Source organism: Trachypithecus francoisi, unplaced genomic scaffold, assembly GCF_009764315.1.
Source record: "Trachypithecus francoisi isolate TF-2019V2 unplaced genomic scaffold, Tfra_2.0 Lachesis_group3, whole genome shotgun sequence".
NCBI lineage: Eukaryota > Metazoa > Chordata > Mammalia > Primates > Cercopithecidae > Trachypithecus > Trachypithecus francoisi.
The window spans coordinates 122,879,476-122,902,786 of record NW_022681468.1 but is presented as its reverse complement, the minus strand read 5'-3'; the positions used below and the strand labels follow the sequence as shown (position 1 = coordinate 122,902,786).

Here is a 23,311-nt window from a genome sequence, read left to right as displayed (position 1 = left end):
TAACCAAAAGAATTAATGGAAATGACATTTTCTACTGTCTTACTCTTTTCTGGTGTCAGAAACAGTATTTAGTAAAATCAGATGAGTAAAATGCATGAGATTGTTCTTAAGCCATGTTTATCCCCAAATAGATGGAAATTAATTAATTTTAGCATTTTAACATAGTTAAGAGTAAAATGAATCTTTATTATAAAAAACAAGATACTGAGTTACCTAGAAGATAAATAAAAAATAAACATGTAATATTTATCTGAGGTATTTCATTGAATAAAGTAAGTTGAATTTAGTCCAAGTTGTCAGACTAAATTCAGACTAAAGTGTCAGAAGAGTGTACGTGCTCATTTACTTGGTACCCACTTCATGCTTTTCTGTGGTTGGTTAATAATATTTACAACCTGGAAGGATTGTTATCTATAGATTTCTTTTCTCTTTTGAGACGGAGTCTTGCTCTGTTGCCCAGGCTGGAGTGCAGTGGTGTGATCTCAGCTCACTGCAACCTTCATCTCGCAGGTTCAAGCGATTCTCCTGCCTCAGCCTCCCAAGTAACTGGGATTACAGGTGCCCGCCACCATGCCCAGCTGTTTTTTCTGTTTTTAGTAGAGACAGGGTTTAACCACGTTGGCCAGGCTCGTCTCGAATTTCTGGCCTCAAGTGATTCACCTGCCTCAGCCTCCCAAACTGCTGGGATTACAGGTGTGAGCCACTGTGCCCGGCCAGATTGATTTTATCTATCAGGTATAGGACAGTGCTGAGATGGCAATCATTTGAACATTAAAGTAATATTTCTGGACAGATTTTAGAGTGATAAACTATCAAGTCACAACAGTTTATATACTATGATCCCATTTTTGTAAATAATTCATAATATACATTCATTATATACAGCAACTTTTTTTTTTTTTTTTTTTGAGAGAAGTCTTGCTCTTGTCCCCCAGGTTTGAGTACAATGGCTTTATCTCAGCTCACTGCAACCTCCACCTCCCGGGTTCAAATGATTCCCCTGCCTCTGCCTCCCAAGTAGCTGGGATTAAGGCGCCTGCCACCACGCCCGGCTAATTGTTATGTTTTTTAATAGAGATGGGGTTTCACCATGTTGGCCAGGCTGGTCTCGAACTCCTGACCTCAGATGATCCACCCGCCTCAGCCTCCCAAAGTGCTGGGATTACAGGCATGAGCCACCGCGCCCGGCCTATACAATGCAAAATCTTAACATTAACTTTAGGAGGGGTGAGATTACAAGTGATTTTTTTTTAATTTCTTATTTTTATTTTCTAATTCTTAAATCCCAGCACAAGCCAAAAAGAGAGAAAAAAGGTAATTATTGTAGAACCTGAAAACAGAAATATATGGAAACCCTCAAAGCAGAAAAGGGAGGAAGATCCTGAAGATTCTCTTATGAAGCTCCAAAACTGATAATCCTGTCTCAGCTCTGCCTCCTCAGGAGGAGCATTAGTAGAACAGCAGTGATGAGGATGCAGAGGGAGCAGACAGTAGGTACCACGATCTCTGTAACCATTTGCATGTGACTTAGCAAGGGCTCTGAAATGACAAAGAGAACGAGCACCACAAATGAGAACAGGGTCATTTTAGTAAATACAGCTTTATCCTAAAAGCTTTAACTGTATTGGAAAAACTTAAAAAATACCATCCTCAAATTTTCTGATTCTTATTTGCCATGAAATAGAACTTAGTGAATTACATGTTATTTGAAAATTTTATAGGAGCTTTGTAAATATTTCAGAAAATATGGGATAAATGCCTGAATCTGGTTCTTCTACAAGTGCTATAGTAAAGTCTAAATGTCTCTCAATACTTATACTTTCTAAATTCATCTCAGAATATTAGCAGCCATATTCCACAGTTCCTATAATTTTTATTGGGGGGAATTTGTGAAAGAAAAGTCCTTGGGAAACATTTCCAACCTTTCAAAGATGTTATTGTGTATCTTAAGAAGTGTAGGAATTTGTATGTCAAAATTTTGTATGGTAATTCTTGTATAGTTAAATAATAATCTTTAAGAGTTAATGCGGCCGGGCGCGGTGGCTCAAGCCTGTAATCCCAGCACTTTGGGAGGCCGAGACGGGCGGATCACGAGGTCAGGAGATCGAGACCATCCTGGCTAACATGGTGAAACCCCGTCTCTACTAAAAAATACAAAAAACTAGCCGGGCGACATGGCGGGCGCCTGTAGTCCCAGCTGCTTGGGAGGCTGAGGCAGGAGAATGGCGTAAACCCAGGAGGCGGAGCTTGCAGTGAGCTGAGACCCGGCCACTGCACTCCAGCCTGGGCGTCAGAGCGAGACTCCGTCTCAAAAAAAAAAAAAAAAAAAAAAAGAGTTAATGATAAGCATATGTTATGTGCTTTATTAATAAAATAGTGGCCACTTATGTAATACCCACTTTTAGTTTGTGTGCTGGGTACTCTGGTTACTGAGATAAATAAAGTGCTGGACATCCTCATGTGGAGTTCACAGGCTCATGAGTGAATTCTGTACCACGTTTCAACCTTGTTTATTTTAGTTTAATGGAATATACATTCTTAATATTGCCTGATTATTTAAATGTGTTGGGGGGTGCATATGCTATATTGGCCTGTAAAAATAGCTAATTTGGTAAGATTTGGTCTCACACCTTCCACCTCTGCTATCACATTAAAGATGAGTTTGTTAAAAAAGGAAGCGTAGGCCGCGCGTGGTGGCTCACGCCTGTAATCCCAGCACTTTAGGAGGCCAAGGCGGGTGGATCACAAGGTCAGGAGATCGAGACCATCCTGGCTAACACAGTGAAACCCCGTCTCTACTAAAAATACAAAAAATTAGCCAGGCGTGGTGGTGCGCGCCTGTAGTCCCAGCTACTCGGGAGGCTGAGGCAGGAGAATGGCGTGAACTCGGGAGGCGGAGCTTGCAGTGAGCAGAGATCACGCCACTGTACTCCAGCCTGGGTGACAAAGCGAGACTCCGTCTCAAAAAAAAAAAAAAAAAAAAAAGGAAGCGTATTTCTCTGATTGCCCTTATGGAGAAATAAAGATCAAATTCAAAGAAGCAAATGTTATGTGTTGGCATTTCTTTTTTTTTGTTTGTTTTTGTTTTTGTTTTTGAGACGGAGTCTCGCTCTGTTGCCCGGGCTGGAGTGCAGTGGCCGGATCTCAGCTCACTGCAAGCTCCGCTTCCCGGGTTTACGCCATTCTCCTGCCTCAGCCTCCTGAGTAGCTGGGACTACAGGCGCCCACCACCTCGCCCGGCTAGTTTTTTGTATTTTTTAGTAGAGACGGGGTTTCACCGTGTTAGCCAGGATGATCTCGATCTCCTGACCTCATGATCCGCCCGTCTCGGCCTCCCAAAGTGCTGGGATTACAGGCTTGAGCCACCGCGCCCGGCCGTGTTGGCATTTCTTGATGCATAATTGCATCTTTGTTATTTGACATCTCTGATCCTTTTAGATCCCATTGCATAGGAAATGATGTCTTCTATGAAGACAGGAACCTTGTTCATTGCTGTATCTCATGACTTAAAACATTCCCTGGCAAATAGTGAGCGCTTAATAATTGCTTGCCGAATGAACAAATATAAGATCTCAAGTGTTCTTTTTTTCCTTCATCCTGGTTGGTATAGTGGTTGGCTTTTCCTCTCCTTGCCCAAGCCCACTATAACAAAAATAGTAGGTGTATAAATTTGTAGTATGATTCTGCTTTTTGTTTTTTTTTTTTTTGAGACAGAGTCTCGCTTTGTCACCCAGACTAAAGTGCAGTGGCATGATCTCAGCTCACTGCAGGCTCCGTCTCCCAGGTTCAAGCGATTCTCCTGCCTCAGGTTCCTGAGTAGTTGGGTCCATAGCGCTGCCATGCCTGACTAATTTTTGTATTTTTAGTAGAGATGGGGTTTCATCATGTTGGCCAGGATGGTCTTGAACTCCTGACCTCAGGTGATCCACCTGCCTCAGCCTCCCAAAGTGCTGGGATTACAGGCGTGAGCCACCATGCCCGGCCTTATAGTATGATTCTGAAAGGATAAAACTTGAATGGATAAAATGGATAAAATGTTTATCTTTCATGGTAGATTAAATGCTTTAAAATGCTTATAAATAGAAATTTGACATTGTTTCAAAGAAACCTGATTTTAATCATAAGCAGTTTTGGAAGATTGACTTCAAGTAGAGCTAGATTTTGAGATTTTGATAATGATATGTGTAATTATTTAGTTTAATTATTAAAGGAAAACATTAAAATATACTGACTCACCTGCAGCAAGCCTCTGATTGTTGATAGAGCAAGTTTCCAAAGCTTTGAGGTACCAACTTTCCACCTAATAAAAACCCACTTGATAAGTAATGTTGTCTTAGACTAATTTTTTGCTGTTTCAAATCATTTTTGAAATAAATGTGGGGTAAAAGTAAATATTTTTAAAAATCTGCCTGTAGTTTATGTTTCTAAATCATCTTGTAGTTTAAATTAGTTAATATTTACTGTACATCCATGTACATCATAGTGAGAGAGTCAGAGAACAGTCTTTATTCTTGAGTGTACAATCTAGTGCTTTTCTAATAATGTAAAAGTAGCAAATGCCTTATGGTTTTTAGTCACTGCTTACATTTAATAGTCCTACTGGGCTCACCTTAAAATAGTTTCGGTAAACAAGTGAAATTTACTTTTTAAAATTATTTTTATTAAGACACTCTATTTTATTTCATTTTTTAGAAACAGAATCTTGCTCTGTTGCCCAGGCTGGAGTGCAGTGGAGCACTCATAGCTCACTGCAGCCTCAAACTCTTGGGCTCAAGTGATCCTCACACCTCAGTCTCCCAGGTAGCTGGGACTACAGGCACGTCACCACATCCAGCTGATTTTTAAATTTTTTGTAGAAATGGGATCTTGCTATGTTGCCCAGGCCGGTCTTGACCACTTGGCCTCAAGCAGTCCTCCCACTCCAGCCTCCCAAGGTGCTGGGGTTACAGGTGTGAGCCACCGTATCTGGCCAAGACACTCGAAATTACAGTTTATATTCCCTGCCAATAGGTGCAGCAACATAGAGAATAGAGAGCTGCTAGAAAAGTTTTCAGGTTATTGAAAATGTTTGGTAGATTCTAAAGGATTATTAAGTTGGATTACTTTAGATATCATTTTGAAGCCAGTATGTGTGTATGGCTCTGCTGCGTGGCTGGAAAATAGATGAAAATGATATGATAATTATACATTAAATTTACTTAACTGTTTTTCATATATGTTGAAAAATAGGTAGTATTTGTTTGCATTAAGACACAAGATTTAGGCCAGGCGCCGTGGCTCACGCCTGTAATCCCAGGACTTTGGGAGGCCGAGGTGGACAGATCACAAGGTCAAGAGATTGAGACCATCCTCACCAACATAGTAAAACCCCATCTCTACTAAAAATACAAAAATTATCTAGGCGTGGTAGTGCGCGCCTGTGGTCGCAGCTACTCAGGAGGCTGAGGCAGGAAAATCACTTGAACCTGAGAGGCGGAGGTTGTAGTGAGCTGAGATCTCCAGCCTGGTGATAGAGGGAGAGTCTGTCTCAAAAAAAAAAAAGAAAAGAAAAAGAAAAAAAGACACAAAATTTAGAGTAATATTTAACTAGAATTCTCTATTGTTTTTGCCCTGTCATAACTTAAAGCAAATGGAACTCCTTCATAACCTCTGGTAGTGCCCTTAGATTGAAGTTTACATCAAGCTTGCTCCATTCTAAGCAAATGAGCAAAGGTGAAATAAAGGCCCATGGTGCATGCCCCTGTCCTCTTTCATGGAGGAAGGAGGAGAGGTACTTACCAAGCTCTGTGTGTGTTCTAGCTACCTAGCTCTTCTAAAGTTCAGAACAGATAACATTGATAATTAGGCCTACCTCTCTTGGATTGGGAAACCCATTGGCAATGATAATCTTCTTGTAATATTGAACTGAAGCCTTTGGATAGCGAGGCTTATTTCTGTCGTTAAATTCAACATAGTAGAATCCGTATCTATCTGAGTATCCTTTCTCCCATTCAAACTTATCCAACAGAGACCAGGAAGTATACCCCTTTATATTAGCACCATCTTTTATAGCTGCAAAGACATTTTATTCCATTTTAAATATATTTCATTTACTTAGAAAAACAAAACTGTGAAGATAATGTTAAAAATGTTTTCATTTGTGAGATGTAGAAGCAAGTTTCAGTTGATCGTGTTAGTCACATTTTGTCTCAGTTAAATGGGAAAACTGTACAGACAGTCTTGGTTTGTGTCTCACCTTTTAGCATTTCATTTATGTATCCTTTAAGGTACTGAATTCTCCACTCATCACATAATTGAGTACAGTGGAATTTTTGAGGTGCTCCATTTTCCATCACATATATGGGAGGATCGCCATATTGAGTCTGAAAGTGAGTCATAGCAACAAATATCTTAAAAATTCTGACCTACAGGTAGGTTTCTGAGTCAGAGGCTCATATAGGAACACATATTCAAGCCTGCCACATTCTAATCAAGTGTGTTTTTGGCATTTAGTAGATGTCAGATAACGTGCTTATTTAGAGATTAACGTAGGCAGGAGACAGGTTCATATAAAGGATGTATTTCTCAATAAATGAGCATTGTTGCTAGGCGTGGTGGCTCTCGCCTATAATCCCAGCACTTTGTTTGGGAGGCTGGGGTGGGCAGAGCACCTGAGGTCAGGAGTTCAAGACCAGCGTGGCCAACATGGTGAAAACCTGTCTCTACTAAAAATACAAAAATTAGCCAGGCGTGGTGGCATGCGCCTGTAATCCCAACTACTTGAGAGGCCGAGGCAGGAGAATCACTTGAATCTGGGAGGCAGAGGGGGCAGTGAGCCAAAATCGTGCTGCTGCACTCCAACCTGGGTGACAGTGAGACTCTGTCTCAAAAAAAAAAAAAAAAAAGAGTGTTGTTGGAGGGGACATGTACTTTGGTCTTGTTCTTTGCCACATATTCCAGTTTAGGCGAGAAGGACAGCAAAATAAATATGGGATACAAATTTTAGCTAAAGTTATATACATGCAGATGGTTGTGCATGGTAGACATGAGTCTGTAAGGCCTATATTTAGTAACCTCTGAAGTATGACTCACTAGGTTTGTTTTATTAACTTTCTATTGTAGGCACCCGAGCTTAAGCCATGAGAACATGAATTCAAGTTTAAATGTCCTTTGAATAGCTTAATGTGATAATCACCTGAGCAAAGTTGAGGAGCCTCCTAAATCCCCATGGCACAGAATATAGCCATTTAGACCCCAGATCTGGCCAGTTTGGGTCAACCAGCTCTATCAAGTCACGATCATTCTGGTAGCTGGGCCCCTGGCGGGAGGGGTTCTTCCTTTCCATGATGTACCGAGTAGTAAAATGACCTAATCCCAAGAAATCAGATGTGCCTTTAATGTAGCTCTTCTCCTGGAGTGAGAACACTGGTAACCTTGACATCTCCAGGCCTTGCTCTGCACTCTTTCTTCCTTTTGAGAGAAAAAAGTAGAATTTAACAAAGGCTTATTTTCTCCCAATCACTGTGTTACGTATCATGACGATAGTGACATCTTGACATAAAAGGTGGACTTTAGGATTCATCTGCGTGGGAAGTATAACCTTAGCCATCCAAAGTGGAATTTTTGAAATTTCAATACTGTCCAAAATATTTGTAAGTTTATATTGCTTAAAAGTAGTATTTTCACAGATAGTAAGTGGTGTGTAGCCATCTGGAAAAAAAGTAGAGTTGGGCTCCTGTATTATTCCTTACATTAAAAATGGGTAATTTGGCCAGGTGCGGTGGCTCACGCCTGTAATCCCAACATTTTGGGAGGCTGAGGCGGGTGGATCACTTGAGGTCAGGAGTTTGAGACCAGCCTGGCCAACATGGTGAAACCCTGTCGCTACTAAAAATACAAAAAATTGGCCAGAAGCAGTGGCCCACGCCTGTAATCCCAGCACTTTGGGAGGCCAAGGGGGGCAGATCACGATGTTCAGGAGTTTGAAACCAGCCTGACCAACATGGTGAAACCCCGTCTCTACTGAAAATACAAAAATTAGCCCGGCATGGTGGCGCATGCCTGTAATCCCAGCTACTTGGGAGGTAGAAGCAGGAGAGTTGCTTGAACCTGGGAGGTGGAGGTTGCAGTGAGCCGAGATCACACCACTGCACTCCAGCCTGGGCAACAGAGCAAGACTGTCTTAAAAAAAAAAAAAAAAATAGCTGGGTGTGGTGGCAAGCATCTGTAATCCCAGCTACTTGGGAGGCTAAGGCAGGAGAATCGCTTGAACCCTGGAGGCAGAGGTCGCAGTGAGCCGAGATCACGCCATTGCACTCTAGCCTGGGCAATGAGCAAAACTCCATCTCAAAAAATAAAAAATAGAAATGTGTAATTTTAGCTGCCTTTGGGAAGCGAACTGGAAGGCCAGTGATGGTATGTCCTATCTTTCAAAGTTGTAAAAGCATATGTCCTTGCACTGACCAGTTCCAAATCTGTTTACACTTTACTCACACATATAAAGGGATGTTTGTACAAGTATCTTCATTAGAGACTGAGCAGTAAAAGATTGGAAACAGGCCAGGCGCGGGGGCTCAAGCCTGTAATACCAGCACTTTGGGAGGCCGAGATGGGTGGATCACGAGGTCAGGAGATCAAGACCATCCTGGCTAACACGGTGAAACCCCATCTCTACTAAAAAATACAAAAAACTAGCCGGGCGAGGTGGCGGGCGCCTGTAGTCCCAGCTACTCCGGAGGCTGAGGCAGGAGAATGGCGTGAACCCTGGAGGCGGAGTTTGCAGTGAGCTGAGATCCGGCCACTGCACTCCAGTCCGGGCGATAGAGCGAGACTCCGTCTCAAAAAAAAAAAAAAGATTGGAAACAACCTAAATGTCTGTCAGTAGGGACCGGTTACATAAATGATGAAATATCCATGGTACAACACTGCGCAGCCGTTAGAACAAATGAGGCGGCACTTTCTATCGCAATGTGGAAAGCTTGCCAGGATATAGGTTTCCGTGAAAAAAAGCTTCAGAATGTTGCGTATAATCGTAAGCACATACACTGACCACATATACAACCCATCTCTGGAAGTATACTTGCTTCTGGGGAGAGGCCTGACTTTTTAGTTCATACTTTTTGTACTTTAAAAAATTTGAAACATGTCCGGGTGTAATCTCTGCAAAAATGGCTTTTAATATAGAAATCAAGAAAACAACATTTTCCATGAATTGATCTGAAATATAACCTTAAGAATAGTTCCAAAGAGGATAATAGTTTAGATAAAATGAATACAAAGTTTGTGTTATTAAATACCCTTAAGATATTAGCATAAAGCAAATAAAATATTGGCACGTTATTTCAATTACGTTTAGTGACTTAAGAAAAACCACGAGCTGTCGTCATAGTCCTTGCACTAATACAATAGCCACTTGCTGCATATGGCTATTAAAATATAGTGACTGAAGGATTGAATTTTTAATTTTAATTTTTAAAATTCTAATAGACGCTGGTGGCTAGAAGCTATTGTATTGGACAGCACATGTATAGAACATTTCCGTCACTGTGGAAAGTTCTATTGAACAGCGCTGATCTGGAAATACTTTTGTTTATATATTTACTGTGAGTAAAAGAGTACTTGTAAGAGGCCTGGAAGTAATTTGTGAACAAGATTTCAGGCAGAATGCTTTCAGTACTAAATAAAACTTCAACTGCTTAGAGGATCCTTCTTTCTACATTGTGCAAAGGAAAAGTTCAGCCTGTTTCCCACTTGTATCATCACAAAATTGGAGTTGTGAGGGCTGGAATTATTGGCGTTACGCCCAAAATGTGCTCTCTCACAAATAATCTATTTGGCTTTGTAATGCAGTCTTTTCGTGGCACCTGCAGTGGCCTCTGAGGGTCCCAAGAGAGTGAATGCACTGTGTGAATGATAAGTTGTGTCTACAGGGACATGGACCCTGTCAGTCCCTTCATGAAGTCTTTTTCCTTGTGCATCTTTTTTTTTTTTTTGAGATGGAGTCTCGCTCTGTCGCCCCGGCTGGAGCGCAGTGGCCGGATCTCAGCTCACTGCAAGCTCCGCCTCCCGGGTTTACACCATTCTCCTGCCTCAGCCTCCCGAGTAGCTGGGACTACAGGCGCCTGCCACCTCGCCTGGCTAGTTTTTTGTATTTTTTAGTAGAGACGGGATTTCACAGTGTTAGCCAGGATTGTCTCGATCTCCTGACCTCGTGATCCACCCGTCTCGGCCTCCCAAAGTGCTGGGATTACAGGCTTGAGCCACCGCGCCCGGCCTTCCTTGTGCATCTTGAGGAAACCATTCTCAAGATTTTGAGTGTATGTGTATAGATGTGTCACAGAACTGATTGACACCAAAAGATTTTTAAAGATTGTATCTAATGCCTTCATTTTCAGATAAGATTAAGAACCAAAGAGGTGAAGCACCTTGCCCACAGTCACTCACAAGTTAGTGGCGGAGTTGGTATTAGAACTTGCTACCTCCTGTTCAGATAAGTATGTTTGATAAATGTGTTTTATAGAAAGGGGCATTTTTCAAATGTTGACAGTTCTCTCTTAATCAAACACCTAAAATAGCTTTGTTGTGTGAAACCGTAACCCAATTCCAGTGTTATTTTTGTCTCCTTTTTTTTAGGGTGAGTGCCAGCTGATACCTTTAAATCAGAGATAATATGTTTAAATTTCTATGGTCAGACACTGCCGGTTACCTACACCCAGTAGTCAGTCCAATGCCTGTCTTCCGTGCCCCCTTCCTCCCCACCCTCTGGGGCCCTAGTTATGATGGTCTAGGGCATCATCTGACCTAACCATGTGACAGTTCTGTCCCTTGAGGCACAAAGGGACAGAAGCTGCTTCCTGGGAAGATTTTTCTTGTTCCTAAAAATAGCTAAGAGGAATGGCCAGGCGCAGTGGTTCATGCCTGTAATCCCTGTACTTTGGGAGGCCAAGGTGGGCAGATCACTTGAAGCCAGGAGTTCGAGACCAGCCTGGCCAAGGTGAAACCCCGTCTCTACTAAAAATACAAACAATTAGCTGGACATGGTGGTGTGTGCCTGTGATCCCAGCTACTCAGCTGGCCAAGGCACAAGAATTGCTTGAATCTGGGAGATGGAGGTTGCAGTGAGCCAAGATTGTACCACCGCACTCCAGCCTGGGCAACAGAGTGAGATTCTCTCTCAAAAAAAATTAAAAAAAAAAAAAAAATGGACCAAGAAAAGGATACCTGCATTCACCACTTCTATTCAACATAGTAATGAGAGTTCTAGCCAGAGTAATTATGCAAGAAAAATAAATAGAAGGCATCCAACAGTGGCTCATGCCTGTAATCCCAGCACCTTGGGAGGCAGGCGGAGGCGGATCACAAGGTCAAGAGTTCGAGACTACCCTGGCCAATATGATGAAACCCTGTCTATACTAAAAATACAAAAATTAGGCCCTGGTGGCGGGCGCCTGTAGTCCCAGCTATTTGGGAGGCTCAGGCAGGAGAATTGCCTGAACCCAGGAGGCAGAGGTTGCAGTGAGCCGAGATCATGCCACTGCACTCCAGCCTGGACAACAGAGTGAGACTCAGTTTCAAAACAAACAAAACTGCTTAGAAGAAAACATGGCCTGGTGTGGTAGCCCACGCCTGTAATCCCAGCACTTTGGGAGGCCAAGGTGGGCAGATAGCTTGAGCCTAGAGGTTTGAGACCAGCTTGGACTACATAGTCAAACCCCATCTCTACAAAATATACAAAAAATTAGCTGGGCATGGTGGTGTGTGCCTGTGGTCCCAGCTACTTGGGAGGCTGAAGTGGGAGGATCACTGGAGTCCAGGGAGGTTGAGGCTGCAGTGAGCCAGGATTGCCCCACTGCTCTCCAGCCTGGGTGACAGGCGAGAGACCCTGTCTCAAAAAAAAAAAAAAAAAAAAAAAAAAATTACTGGCATGACCCACTAGGGAGGCTGAGGTGGGAGATTCACCTGAGGTCAGGAGTTCAAGGCCAGCCCGGCCAACATGGTGAAACCTCATCTCTAGAAAAAATGCAAAAATGAGCTGAGCATGATGGCAGGTGCCTGTAACCCCAGGTACTTAGGAGGCTGAGGCAGGAGAATCACTTGAACCTGGGAGGCAGAGGTTGCAGTGAGCTGAGATCGCACCATTGCACTCCAGCCTGGGCAACAGAATGAGACTCTGTCTCAAAAAAAAGAAAAGAAAGAAAAAGAAAAGAGCAAAAGCACCATGACATTTAATTAGGCAGTTATATCTTGATTCTGACACCAAAAGCATAGGCAACAAAAATAGGCAAAAGAAACAAACATAAATAGACAAATTGGACTTCATGAAATGTTTTAAAATTTGAGAATCAAGACACATAGAATGGGAGGAAATATTTGCATATCATATATCTGATAAAAGATTAGACTCCAGAATATGTAGAGAATTCCCAAAACTCAACAACAAAAACAACCCAATTCAAAAATGGGCAAATAACTTGAATTGGCATTCTTTCTAAAGAAGATCTACAGATGGCCAGTAAGCACATGAAAAGATGCTCTTACTAATCATTAGGGAAACACAAATCAAAACTGCAATGAGATACAACCTCACGCCCACTGGGATGGCCATTATTAAGCAAAATAACAAGTTTATTAACAATAAAAGTTGGCAAGGATGTGGAGTAATTGGGACCCTTGTGTACTGTTGCTGGGAATGTAAAATGGTACACCCACTGTGGAAAACAGTATGACACTTTCTTAAAAAAAATTAAAAATGGAATTTTTCATATGATCCAGCAATTCCACTTCTGGGTATATACCCCAAATAACTGAAAGCTGGATCTTGAGATATTTGTACACCCGTGTTTTTAGCATTATTCACAATAGCTAAAACATGGAAGCAACGTAAGTGTCTATTGATGGATGAATGAATAAGCATAATATGATACATACAGACAATGGAAATTTTTTTTTTTCCCCCTGAGATGAAGTCTCACTCTGTCACCCAGGCTGGAGTGCAGTGGCACTATCTCGGCTCACTGCAACCTCCACCTCCCAGGTTCAAGTGATTCTCCTACCTCAGCCTCCCAAGTAGTTGGGATTACAGTCACCCACCACCATGCCCAGCTAACTTTTGCACTTTTAGTAGAGACAGGGTTTCGCCATGTTGATCAGGCTGGTCTCAAACTCCTGACCTCAGGTAATCCGCCTGCCTCGGCCTCCCAAAGTGCTGGGATTACAGGCGTAAGCCACCGTGCCCAGCTGACAATGGAATATTATTCAGCCTTAAAAAGGAAGGAAATTCTGACATTACAAAATGGATGAATCTTGAGGACATTATGCTAAGTAAAATAAGCCTGTCACACAAAGACAAATACCGTATGCTTCCACTTATATGAGCTACTTAGTCAAAATCAGAGAGAGTGGAATGGTGGTTGCCAGGGACTCGGTGGCAAAGTTTCGGTTTTGCAAGATGAAGCATTCTGGAGATGGATGGTGGTGATGTTCGTACATTATGAGTGTATTCTTTACCACTGAACTGTACACTTAAAAATTGCAACACAGGTACACTTTATGTGTATTTTGCCACAATAAAAAAAAATTGGGGGGAAAATGGCCAAGAAAGCCCACCCCAAAACATATTATGACAGAGCAATTCCCTTTTTCTGTCTTTGGGTGTTGACATGTAAAGATGTGATACCTGGGGTTGCTGCAGTCATCTTGTGGTCATGGGGATTGGTTGATGGGCTAACTGAAGGTGCCAGAGTGGAAAGATGGAATAAGCCTGGGTCCTCAAAGGCACCCTTGAAGGCTAGATTACCTAGCCCTGCATCACCCTTCTCTGGGCTCAGGTGAGATGATAAATTCCCTACTTCAGGTCATTTTAGGTAGAATTTTCTGTTATGTGGCAGTTAAAAACATCCACACTGATATATCCCTGTAAGCCTTACCTGTATTTATTCTCTTCTCCAACACTGTGGAAACTGGAGCTTGGAAAGTATTTCTCCATTGACAGAAAGAACTGACAATAGAAGTGACACAGGCCCGTGACTGCGTCTGAGCTCTCTCCTGCTTGACTGCAGTTAAAGTGGGGTGGAGGACGGGGCAGGGCAGCGGAACATAAGAGAGACCAGCCCAAAGAACGACCGCGTTCTTCCCTAAGTTCTGAAAATTCTCAATTTCCAGGTCTAGGGAAATGGAGAGGTCTAGGGTTCCTCCCTGCTAACTCAAATGTCTGGTTCTCAATTCTTGCGAGTCTGGATTATCCCTTGAGTACCTCACCCAGGCCCGATGAGCTCTTCAACCCCCTGCCTTTTGCTTGTTTCACATGGGCTCAATAACTTGCCGTAGTATCTGCAGTTTAAAATGAGGCTGGGCTCACCAATGTAGTCCTTCATGACTTGGGGGTAGTCACCGGCATAAATGGGGTTGGCAAACCAGCCCAGACAGAACTGTAGGTATCTCTCGGCAGCCTCTATGTCCTTGGGGTTACTAATGTCCACAGGTTCCCCCCAGTCACAGTTCAATGAAATTCCCACCAGACCTTAAAAGAAAAGAAAGAAAAGGGAGTGGAGAGTGGGCGTGCCATTGCTGCTCCGGGCACTTGGCTGTCCTGGGTACATGTGTGGGGCCACAGCTCACCTTGCTGCTTGCTGCGCCATGTGGTGTTATAAGAATGCCAGGCTTGGGCGTGAGCCTGAAAGGGGAGCAGAAATTTATCATAGGTGCCTGGCCCATCCATTTCAATCTGGGTGGCCTTTCTTTCCTTCCTAACTTTAGACCTATCATTTTCATCCATCCAGCCTCGTTTATCCCAATCCAGTCTTCCTTCCTGTAACTTCTTGAGGCACTTATTTTCTTTATACTGTAAATGAAACTTGATATAAGTCTGGCTCAAACAACTTTGTGTTGTTATTTATTGTTTTTAAGATTTTTGCTAAAGTTTCCTGTTTTGTTCCTCTTAGTCCTCAGTAGCAACTAGGCAGTACTTTTCCCAGAAGAGCTCAGTAAGTTAGGAAAAAAACAAGTGTCTGAAATGGTCTTGAAAAATGGAATCTAAAATACACCAACCTGCCTTCTCTTCATAGTCTACCAGTGACCCACTGGCCTGCCTGAGGCTATTTCAGCTAGCCACCGCACTTGGGTAGTTCAACACCTAAGAGAGATGGAAAGTAATCTAGAACAGTGATTCTCAGTGTGTGGTCTCCAGACCGAGATCATCAGGATCCACTGGTAACTTAATAGAAATGCAAATCTGTGGGCCCTTGGCAGACCTACTGAATCAGAAACTCAAAGTTGGGCCCAGGAATCTGTGTTTGGTGTTTTTTGTTTTGTTTTGTTTTTATCTTGAGATGGAGTCTCACTCTGTGGCCCAGGCTGGAGTGCAGTGGCATGATCTCGGCTCACTGCAACCTCCGCCTCCCGGGTTCAAGCCATTCTCCTGCCTCAGCTTCCTGAGTAGCTGGGACTACAGGCGCCCGCCACCACACTGGCTAATTTTTGTATTTTTAGTAGAGATGGGGTTTCTCCATGTTGGCCAGGCTGATCTGGAACTCCAGACCTCAAGCGATCTGCCTGCCTCAGCCTCCCAAAGTGCTGGAATTGCAGGTGTGAGCCACTGTGCCTGGCCAGCAATCTGTGCTTTAATAAGCTTTTTTTTTTTTTTTTTTTTTTCTTGAGATGGAGTCTTGCTTGTTGTCGATGCTGGAATGAAACTCCTAGGCTCAAGTGATCCTCTTGCTCAAGCGATCCTCCCTCCTGCTCAAGCCTCTCAAATAGCTGGGACAACAGCCATGTGCCACCACACCTGGCTCAGTAATCATTTATTAAATGATTATGATGCTTGTTAAAGTTTGAGAAGTACCAATTTAGAAGACCTGAATATCTGAAGGCTATAGAATTTGGGATTGTTTTGTTTGTTATTCACGGAGAACCTTTATTTATCAGACTTCGTTCCTTATACTTCCTTTTGCCAACCGGCAGTAACCAAGTGAATCATGGTATTGCCTGATGAAGTAGAACATGTCAAAACAATAACAAAATCACATCTCTTCAGGCCAGGTGCGGTGGCTCATGCCTGCACGTGCAGCACTTTGGGAGGGTGAGGCGGGTAGATCACGAGGTCAGGAGTTCGAGACCAGCCTGGCCAACATGGTGAAACCCTGTCTCTACTAAAAATATAAAAAAATTAGCCGGGTGTGGTGGTGTATGCCTGTAATCCCAGCTACTCAGGAGGCTGAGGCAGGAGAATGGCGTGAACCCAGGAGGCAGAGGTTGTAGTGAGTTGAGATCGTGCCACTGCACTCCAGCCTAGGCGACAGAGCGAGAATCTGTCTCTAAATAAATAAATAATGACATCTCTTCAGCTCACTACTTTTGATAGATAAAAAGGCCCAGAAAATGACTTCCATGTTTAATATTAAAAATATCTTGAGGCCGGGCGCTATGGCGCATGCCTCCAATCTCAGCATTTTGGGATGCCGAGGTGGGGGAATCACCTGAGGTCAGGAGTTCAGGATCAGCCTGGCCAACATGGTGAAAGCCTATCTCTATCAACAATACAAAAATTAGCCAGGTGTGGTGGCACACGCCTGTGTTTCCATCTACTTGGGAGAATGAGGCAAGAGAATCGCTTGAACCTGGGAGGCGGAGGTTGCAGTGAGCCAAGATCATGCCACTTCACTGCATCCTGGGTGACAGAGCAAAACTCAGTCTCAAAAAATATAAAAATAAAAATATCTTGAGAGCTCTGCCCTTTAAATATTCAGTTTAAGAAATCATAAGCCAAATGTAGAAAAAATGAGAAAATGTTCTCCCTGATATGAGTTTGGGGGTCTGGAATGTCACCCAGTGGTTCCTTGCCTTCCAGCTTAGACAGATTGTCCACCTTCTGCTAAGTGTCCTTTGGGGCCAATCCCACATGCCTTGTATCCCTGTTCTCCAGTTATCATCATCCATATCCTCATACATGTCCTGTAATGTGACCCAATTCCCTCTCCAGTGACAAGGCTTTCCAGTAGCCCTTCCTTCCTGTAGCGTCTTCTCCAAATGGCCCCTTTCCTCTCTTGCTGTGACTGATGCCTGCCAGCCCTAAGAGCACCTCCACTGTAGCTCCTTTGAGCAGAGGCCATTTTTTCCATCACACTCCACATACTTCTGAGCTGGGAGTAAGGTGGAGTCTGCCTGCTCATTATCACTGCTTCCAAACTAGTTTTCCTTCCTCCTTCAAAACTCCCAGGTTCTTTGAAGCCACGCTCTGATGACCACTTCTAACTCCTCTTACTGCTGTCCTTGGTCAACCCCAGTTACTTCCGCTCATTCATGGAAGATTTTAACCCCTGTCTCGCTGTCAGATCCCTTCTTCCTCCTGTTACAGCTTGGACCTGTAGTTGATGCATTTCCACATGGATGTGCTCCATCCCCTTGGCTAGGCTGTAAGCTCTTGGGAGCTGCTATAACAGCTCAGCCATAGTGTTCCCCAGCGCCCTGGATGGCAGGACACGCCCTCCATAAATCGTCACAGAAAGGAAGGTGCTATGGAGTATGCTGACTCGGAGGTGGAGGGGCAGAGGACCAAGCTCAGGCTAGAGCCCCTGGGGAAGGCTGAGCTGACCCTGAGGCTGTTCCCCCACCAGAAGGACCCCCCTCACCTTAATGATGTGGTGTGCTGCCTTGTACAGGCCGGTGCCTCGGAGCTTCAGGCCCGGTGCATGGTGGCCCGTCTCATAGCCTTTTTCTGCCATTGCCTATAGGGACAGCAAGCAGGACCACAGGATCCATAAGAAGTGGCAGGGAGTGCCACATTCTGCCACCTGGAGGGGCCTCGCTTACCCGAGGATCACTGAACGTGATCCAGTGCTTCACGCGGTCCCCAAAGGCCTCAAAGCACAGGTTGGCGTAGTCTCTGAAGTAGTTGGCCATGCTCACATTCTGCCACCCACCGTATTTGACCTGGAGCAGCTGTGAACACAGAGAAGCAGGTGCCCCATGAATGAACCACAAAGCAGTTTAGATGTGGAGATAAGCCGTGCAACAGTCCTCAGACAAACAGGAGGGAGGTCGTGCAGGGAGACTGGGACTCTCATGCTTAGAAAGAACTGGACAGATTGAATATTTAAGAAAAACTGCCAGGGGAAAGGAGCCTAATAATGGGGAAGCATCTTAGATCTAAGTTCTGGAGAAATGAGATCTGATGCTGGGATGAACACTCTGATGAGGATTTTGAGGGCCACACAGATGTCAGAAAGCTTCTAGAAGCCTTGGGGCAGGATCTGCCTTCTTCGGCCGAGGGCTTTTCCAACCAAAGGCATCTGCCCATGATGGCAGAATCCTCCCAAGACTTGTCACTGTATGGAGACTACCTGTCCAGCTCTCCTTGGTGGGTTCGAGGGATGTTACTGGGGCAGGTTCGTGAAAGCAACCAGGGAAGAAACTGGAAGGCTCATCTCCCTACAGCCTGCTCTGCCCTCCTCCCCAGTTAGAGGACTCTGGTAGCTCCCATTCCCACAGAATAAACCCAGTTCCCAGGCATCTTAGCTCAGCACTTGAGGCTTTTGAGGTCTTCCCCAAGCCACTTCTCCAGCCTCTAAACCTTCCCTCTCCTACCTGCTCCCCAAATTCCAACTGAACCGAACTGCTTGCCCAGCTTCCCCCTCTTTGCAATGCACCCTCCAATCAGAACACCTCTTCCTCCCACCTCCTGCCCAAACCTTCCAGGGCACCGATGGGACCACCTTCTCCCCAGTGAATGAAAATATTGCCTGAGGCCAGGCGCAGTGGCTCACGCTTGTAATCTTAACACTTTGGGAGGCCGAGGCAGGTGGATCACCTGAAGACAGGAGTTCGAGACCAGCCTGGCCAACATCGTGAAACCCTGTCTTTATTAAAAATACAAAAATTAGCCAGGCATGGTGGCACATGCCTGTAATCCCAGCTACTCGGGAGGCTGAGACAGAAGAATCACTTGAATCCAGGAGGCAGAGGCTGTAGTGAGCCGAGATCATGCCACTGCACTCCAGCCTGGACGACGGAGCAGGACTCCATCTCAAAAAAGAAAGAAAGGAAGGAAGGAAGAGAGAGAGAGAGAGAGAAAAGAAAGAAAGCAAGAAAGAAAGCAAGAAAGAAAAGAAAAAGAGAAAGAAAGAAAGAAAAAGAAAGAAAGAAAGAAAGAAAAAAAAAGAAAAGAAAATACTGCTTGAATCACAGTGACATAGTGACATTCTGAAGCATGTTATGATTTCATGGACATTACTGGGGCAGGGTCATATATGAGTGCCTGTGATACTGGCTCAAAGAAATTGGAGAAAAAAGGCTAAACTTGTTCATTATGCTATGTCCCCAGATCTTTTTTTTTTTTTTATAGATGGAATTTCGCTCTCATTGCCCAGGCTGGAGTATAATGGCATGATGACTCACTGCAATCTCTGCCTCCTGGTTCAAGCAATTCTCCTGCCTCAGCCTCTTGAGTAGCTGGGATTATAGGTGCCTGCCACCATGCCTGGCTAATTTTTGTATTTTTTGTAAAGACTGGCAAGGCTAGTCTCGAGCTCCTAACGTCAGGTGATCCACCCACCTCGGCCCCCCAAAGTGATAGGATTACAGGCGTGAACCACTGCGCCTGGCTGCCAGATCTTAGTTAAAAGACATATCTTTATAGTTTTAAAATTTTGTTTGTATGCCAAGTTTTTTAGAAAACAAAAGGATTCACTCTTTTCACTTACTACACACATCAGTTAAAGCAGTATGACCTCCCTGCCATACATGAGTGCTTTGGTTTGAATGTTTCTGTCCCCTGGAATTCATGTTGAAACTGTATACCCTGGCCGGGCACGGTGGCTCAAGCCTGTAATCCCAGCACTTTGGGAGGCCGAGACGGGTGGATCACGAGGTCAGGAGATCGAGACCATCCTGGCTAACATGGTGAAACCCCGTCTCTACTAAAAAAATACAAAAAACGAGCCGGGCGAGGTGGCGGGCGCCTGTAGTCCCAGCTACTTGGGAGGCTGGGGCAGGAGAATGGCGTAAACCCGGGAGGCGGAGCTTGCAGTGAGCTGAGATCCGGCCACTGCAATCCAGCCCGGGCGACAGAGCGAGACTCCAGCTCAAAAAAAAAAAAAAAGAAACTGTATACCCTGTGTAACAGCATGGGGAAGTGTAGCCTTTGGCAGGTGATTCAGTCATGAGGGCTCTTCTCTCTGGAATGGGATTAGGTGCCCTTATAAAAAGAGGGACACAGCATTCAAGGCACCATCCTGGAAGCAGAGACTGGGCCTTCACCAGAATCTGCACCTGCCAGTGTCTTAATCTTGGACTTCCCAGCCTCCAGAACTGTGGGAAGATATATTCCCATTCTTTACAAGTTACCCAGTCTCAGGCGTTCCGTTATAACAGCAAAAGTGGACTAAGACAGTGAGTCAGAGAGATTTTTTCACTCGCTCACATCTTAACAGTCCTGCGCCAGAACCAGACCCTAGTCTCTGCCCCACCCGGGCAACCCGAGTCCTCACACTGGGCTCCCTCCTGCTGAGCTGAGCACCCCTTGGGCCTGGGAGCCTGCTCAGGTCCTCACCTGCGGCAGATCCCAGTGGTGCAAGGTCACGATGGGGGTGATGTTGCTGCTCAGAAGGGCATCGATAAGATCACTGTAGAATTGGATTCCCTTCTTGTTCACCTGCTCGGCTGCAGGTGAAATAAAAGAAGATGCTATGAGAAAGGACCTTGGCCTCCTGGAGTGCAGCATTCCTGGGCCCTGTTGCTTTTTGAAGGCCTGAGGTACCCTCAGCCCACCAGCATTCTGGGAGCCCAGTTACCTGCAGAACCTGTGAGAGCTGCTACTATCAGCAACCACGTTCATGGGCTGGTCTCCCTCCCCAGGACTCTGTGCTGTCCCTGCAAAGCCAACATGGCCGGAAGGGCCGCACCTGGGCTCGGGAGGGGTTTCACTAGCTCACCTCGGACGCCTGTGGGCAGGAGCCGGGGCCAAGACAGGGAGAATCGGTAGTGGTTGACGTGCAGTTCCCTCAGCAGAATGATGTCCTCCTGTGCAGACAGGGGTAGGGAGGCAGGTCACCTAGGCCCTGGGCATGGGAGGTAGGGGTCCATTGGGCTCTAGGGCTGAGGCTCACTCTTGTCTGTGGCTGTTAGTGGGCAAGGAAGAACCTGCTTCCTCACCTGTACAACAGAGGGTTGCCACCTGGCCACTTCAGGCAGGGGATATGCCAAGAGTCAAAGAAAACACAGGACAGGGAGGCACTTGGAGAAGTCCATCAGGGTGCCCCTAGTATAGCTGGGTGATGAGTTCCTCAAGAAGCCATCCAGAGAGGAAAGTGGGTGCTGAGGATGAGCGGGTCCCACTCCCTCCACAGGGTGCAACTCACAAGCAGGAACCAGGGGTTCAGGCCACTGTGGCTGTAGGCCCTGAAGCTGTGGGATCAGTCCTTCAGCCCCCCTCACTTGGCCTGAGGCACTGGCTCAGGTGAGGCCCGCTTTCCTTTCCTCCTACATCCACCTCACATCCTGGCCCCTCCCAAACCTTCACCCCCACTGGCCGTGTCCCCTCTGGCTGCACTGGGGTAGAGGGTGTTTGGCAGAGCATGGGAATGACGTTGTCACCAGGGGTCCCCCAATATGTCACTGCCTGCCTCCTTGCTAGGCATGTGCTCACACGTGTGCGTGCGCGCACACACACCCCGCACTCACCTGGACCTTGTAGTAGCCATCACAGGCTACATCTGCTGTCTCATTCCCGAGCACCTTCCCCTTCCCACTGTGTGTGAAGACGTCCCATATGCTGGGCCCTTTTCCGTCCTGGTCCCAGGCACCCTCCGTCTGGTAGGCAGAACTGCCTATGCCCCAGGAGAAGCCTGCAGGGGGAGACCCGTGCTGGGTCCCAGGTGCTCCCATGTGTCACCCAGAGCCAGGGCTCCGGGCTGTGCCTCCCAGGCCTCAGGGACTGCCCCTCCCTACCATGCTGCCCCTGTCCCACTGGAGCCTTGTCTTCCTAGGAGGGTGAGAATGTGAGGCAGGGTAGGGGAAGATATATTAAAAACATGTTTTGCACAATTTTAGCTCTGATTAGCATGTATTATCTGTGTAATTTTTAATAACTTCAAAAAAAAAAAAAACCTGTTAGGAACTTTTAGAACAACCACGCAAAGGTAGGTTTCTCATCCTGCCAATCAGGAAGCAAGAACACCAAACTCCTTGGCAAGTCAAGACAGGTGGACAACAGACAGACAGGCAGACAGATGAACAGAGGCGTGGCCGTACCAAGAGGGAAGGTTCCATAGTAGAAGGAGGCCTCTTCTGGGGACCCCTTCCGGGTGGCCCCCAGCCTGAGCACCAGCAGTAGCATCCACAGAAGGGTGGTGACCCGCACTGGCTTCATGGTACCTGGCCCTCCCCCATACCTGAAAAAGTGCAGCTGGCTCTGCAGGCCCCTGCAGCCAGGCTGGTGGCCAGGTCTTGGCTTAGGGCAAAGGCCAAGTGGAGAGAGGAAGGGAAAGGAAGGCGCTTGATCTGGACCCAGCAGCAGTGGCTGAGGCTGGATGCCTGATGCTCTTCCTGTGCCTGGGGAGCTCCGAGACTGATGGGCAAGACTCCAAACCATCCCTTCTCCCTACCTTGGCTCCTGTCTGACGGGGCAGACCCAGCCCATACCGCTGAGTGGCCTCTATCTAAGGGGGAAACCACCTCTACCTTAGGGAGGCTCCAGTCTTAGGGGGACAGGTGGGAAAGCCCACAGGGCCCTTTGGCTCTCCCATCGACACGCAGACCCCTCCCCCAAGCCGGGGTCGCCCATCCCAGCGCCTCTGTCCTGCGCACCAGGGAGACCCCTCCCACTGGAATCCCCTCTTTGGTGCCAGCCCAGCCAGCTTACCCAGGAGCGTCCTTGGTCCCAGACACCCCCAGAGCAGTCGCTGGCAGCCAGAGCCCTCTCCAACTGACCCCTAGGGCCTACGCTGTCCCCTGAGAGAGGAGCCACAGCCCAGCCGAAGGCTCTGGTTGGAGGTGTGGTCTGTGGCCACAGAGACTTTCAATAGCTCCATTCAGTGGGGGCCGGGCAGGAATGCTGAGCTGGCCAGCAGGGCCTGAGTCAGCAGCTGGGGAGCTTGGCGCTGGGCCAGGGGCGGGGGTTGGGGGGGCAAGGGAGTTATCAATCAGCACCCCCATCCCTGGACAGAGGGGCAGCCAAGGAGGGGAGGAGACCTGCTCCTCCTGGCCCCTTATGGGCCTGACAAGTCACCTTCAGCACACTGCAGTCCTTCGAGTCCTGAGCTGGGGGTGGTGCAGGACCAGCGTATGTTGCCATGCGTCTCTGTCTACTTGTCCCAGCTGCCAAAAAAAAATCCACCGTAAA

General features: G+C 46.0%; 2 protein-coding genes across 5 annotated transcripts in view; one reads left to right on the top strand and one right to left on the bottom strand.

The window, feature by feature from the left end:
* Positions 1-1,306, top strand: part of ZWILCH (zwilch kinetochore protein) — a 44,767-nt gene extending 43,461 nt beyond the window's left edge. For all 4 annotated transcript variants that reach the window (XM_033189664.1, XM_033189663.1, XM_033189666.1 and 1 more), the window contains one exon: positions 1,290-1,306. The gene's annotated coding sequence lies outside the window, so the exon portion shown is untranslated. The remainder of the gene's footprint in view (positions 1-1,289) is intronic.
* LCTL (lactase like) lies at positions 1,142-22,339 on the bottom strand. Its single transcript, XM_033189684.1, has 13 exons — positions 22,222-22,339; positions 21,652-21,815; positions 20,904-20,991; positions 20,522-20,631; positions 17,785-17,913; positions 17,604-17,699; positions 14,596-14,650; positions 14,336-14,497; positions 7,175-7,449; positions 6,236-6,362; positions 5,852-6,051; positions 4,237-4,300; positions 1,142-1,539 (listed from the first exon to the last, which is right to left on the bottom strand). The coding sequence occupies exons 1-13, from the start codon at positions 22,337-22,339 to the stop codon at positions 1,424-1,426; spliced, it is 1,704 nt and encodes a 567-aa protein (XP_033045575.1). The 3' UTR covers positions 1,142-1,423.
* Between the last annotated feature and the right edge of the window lie 972 nt (positions 22,340-23,311).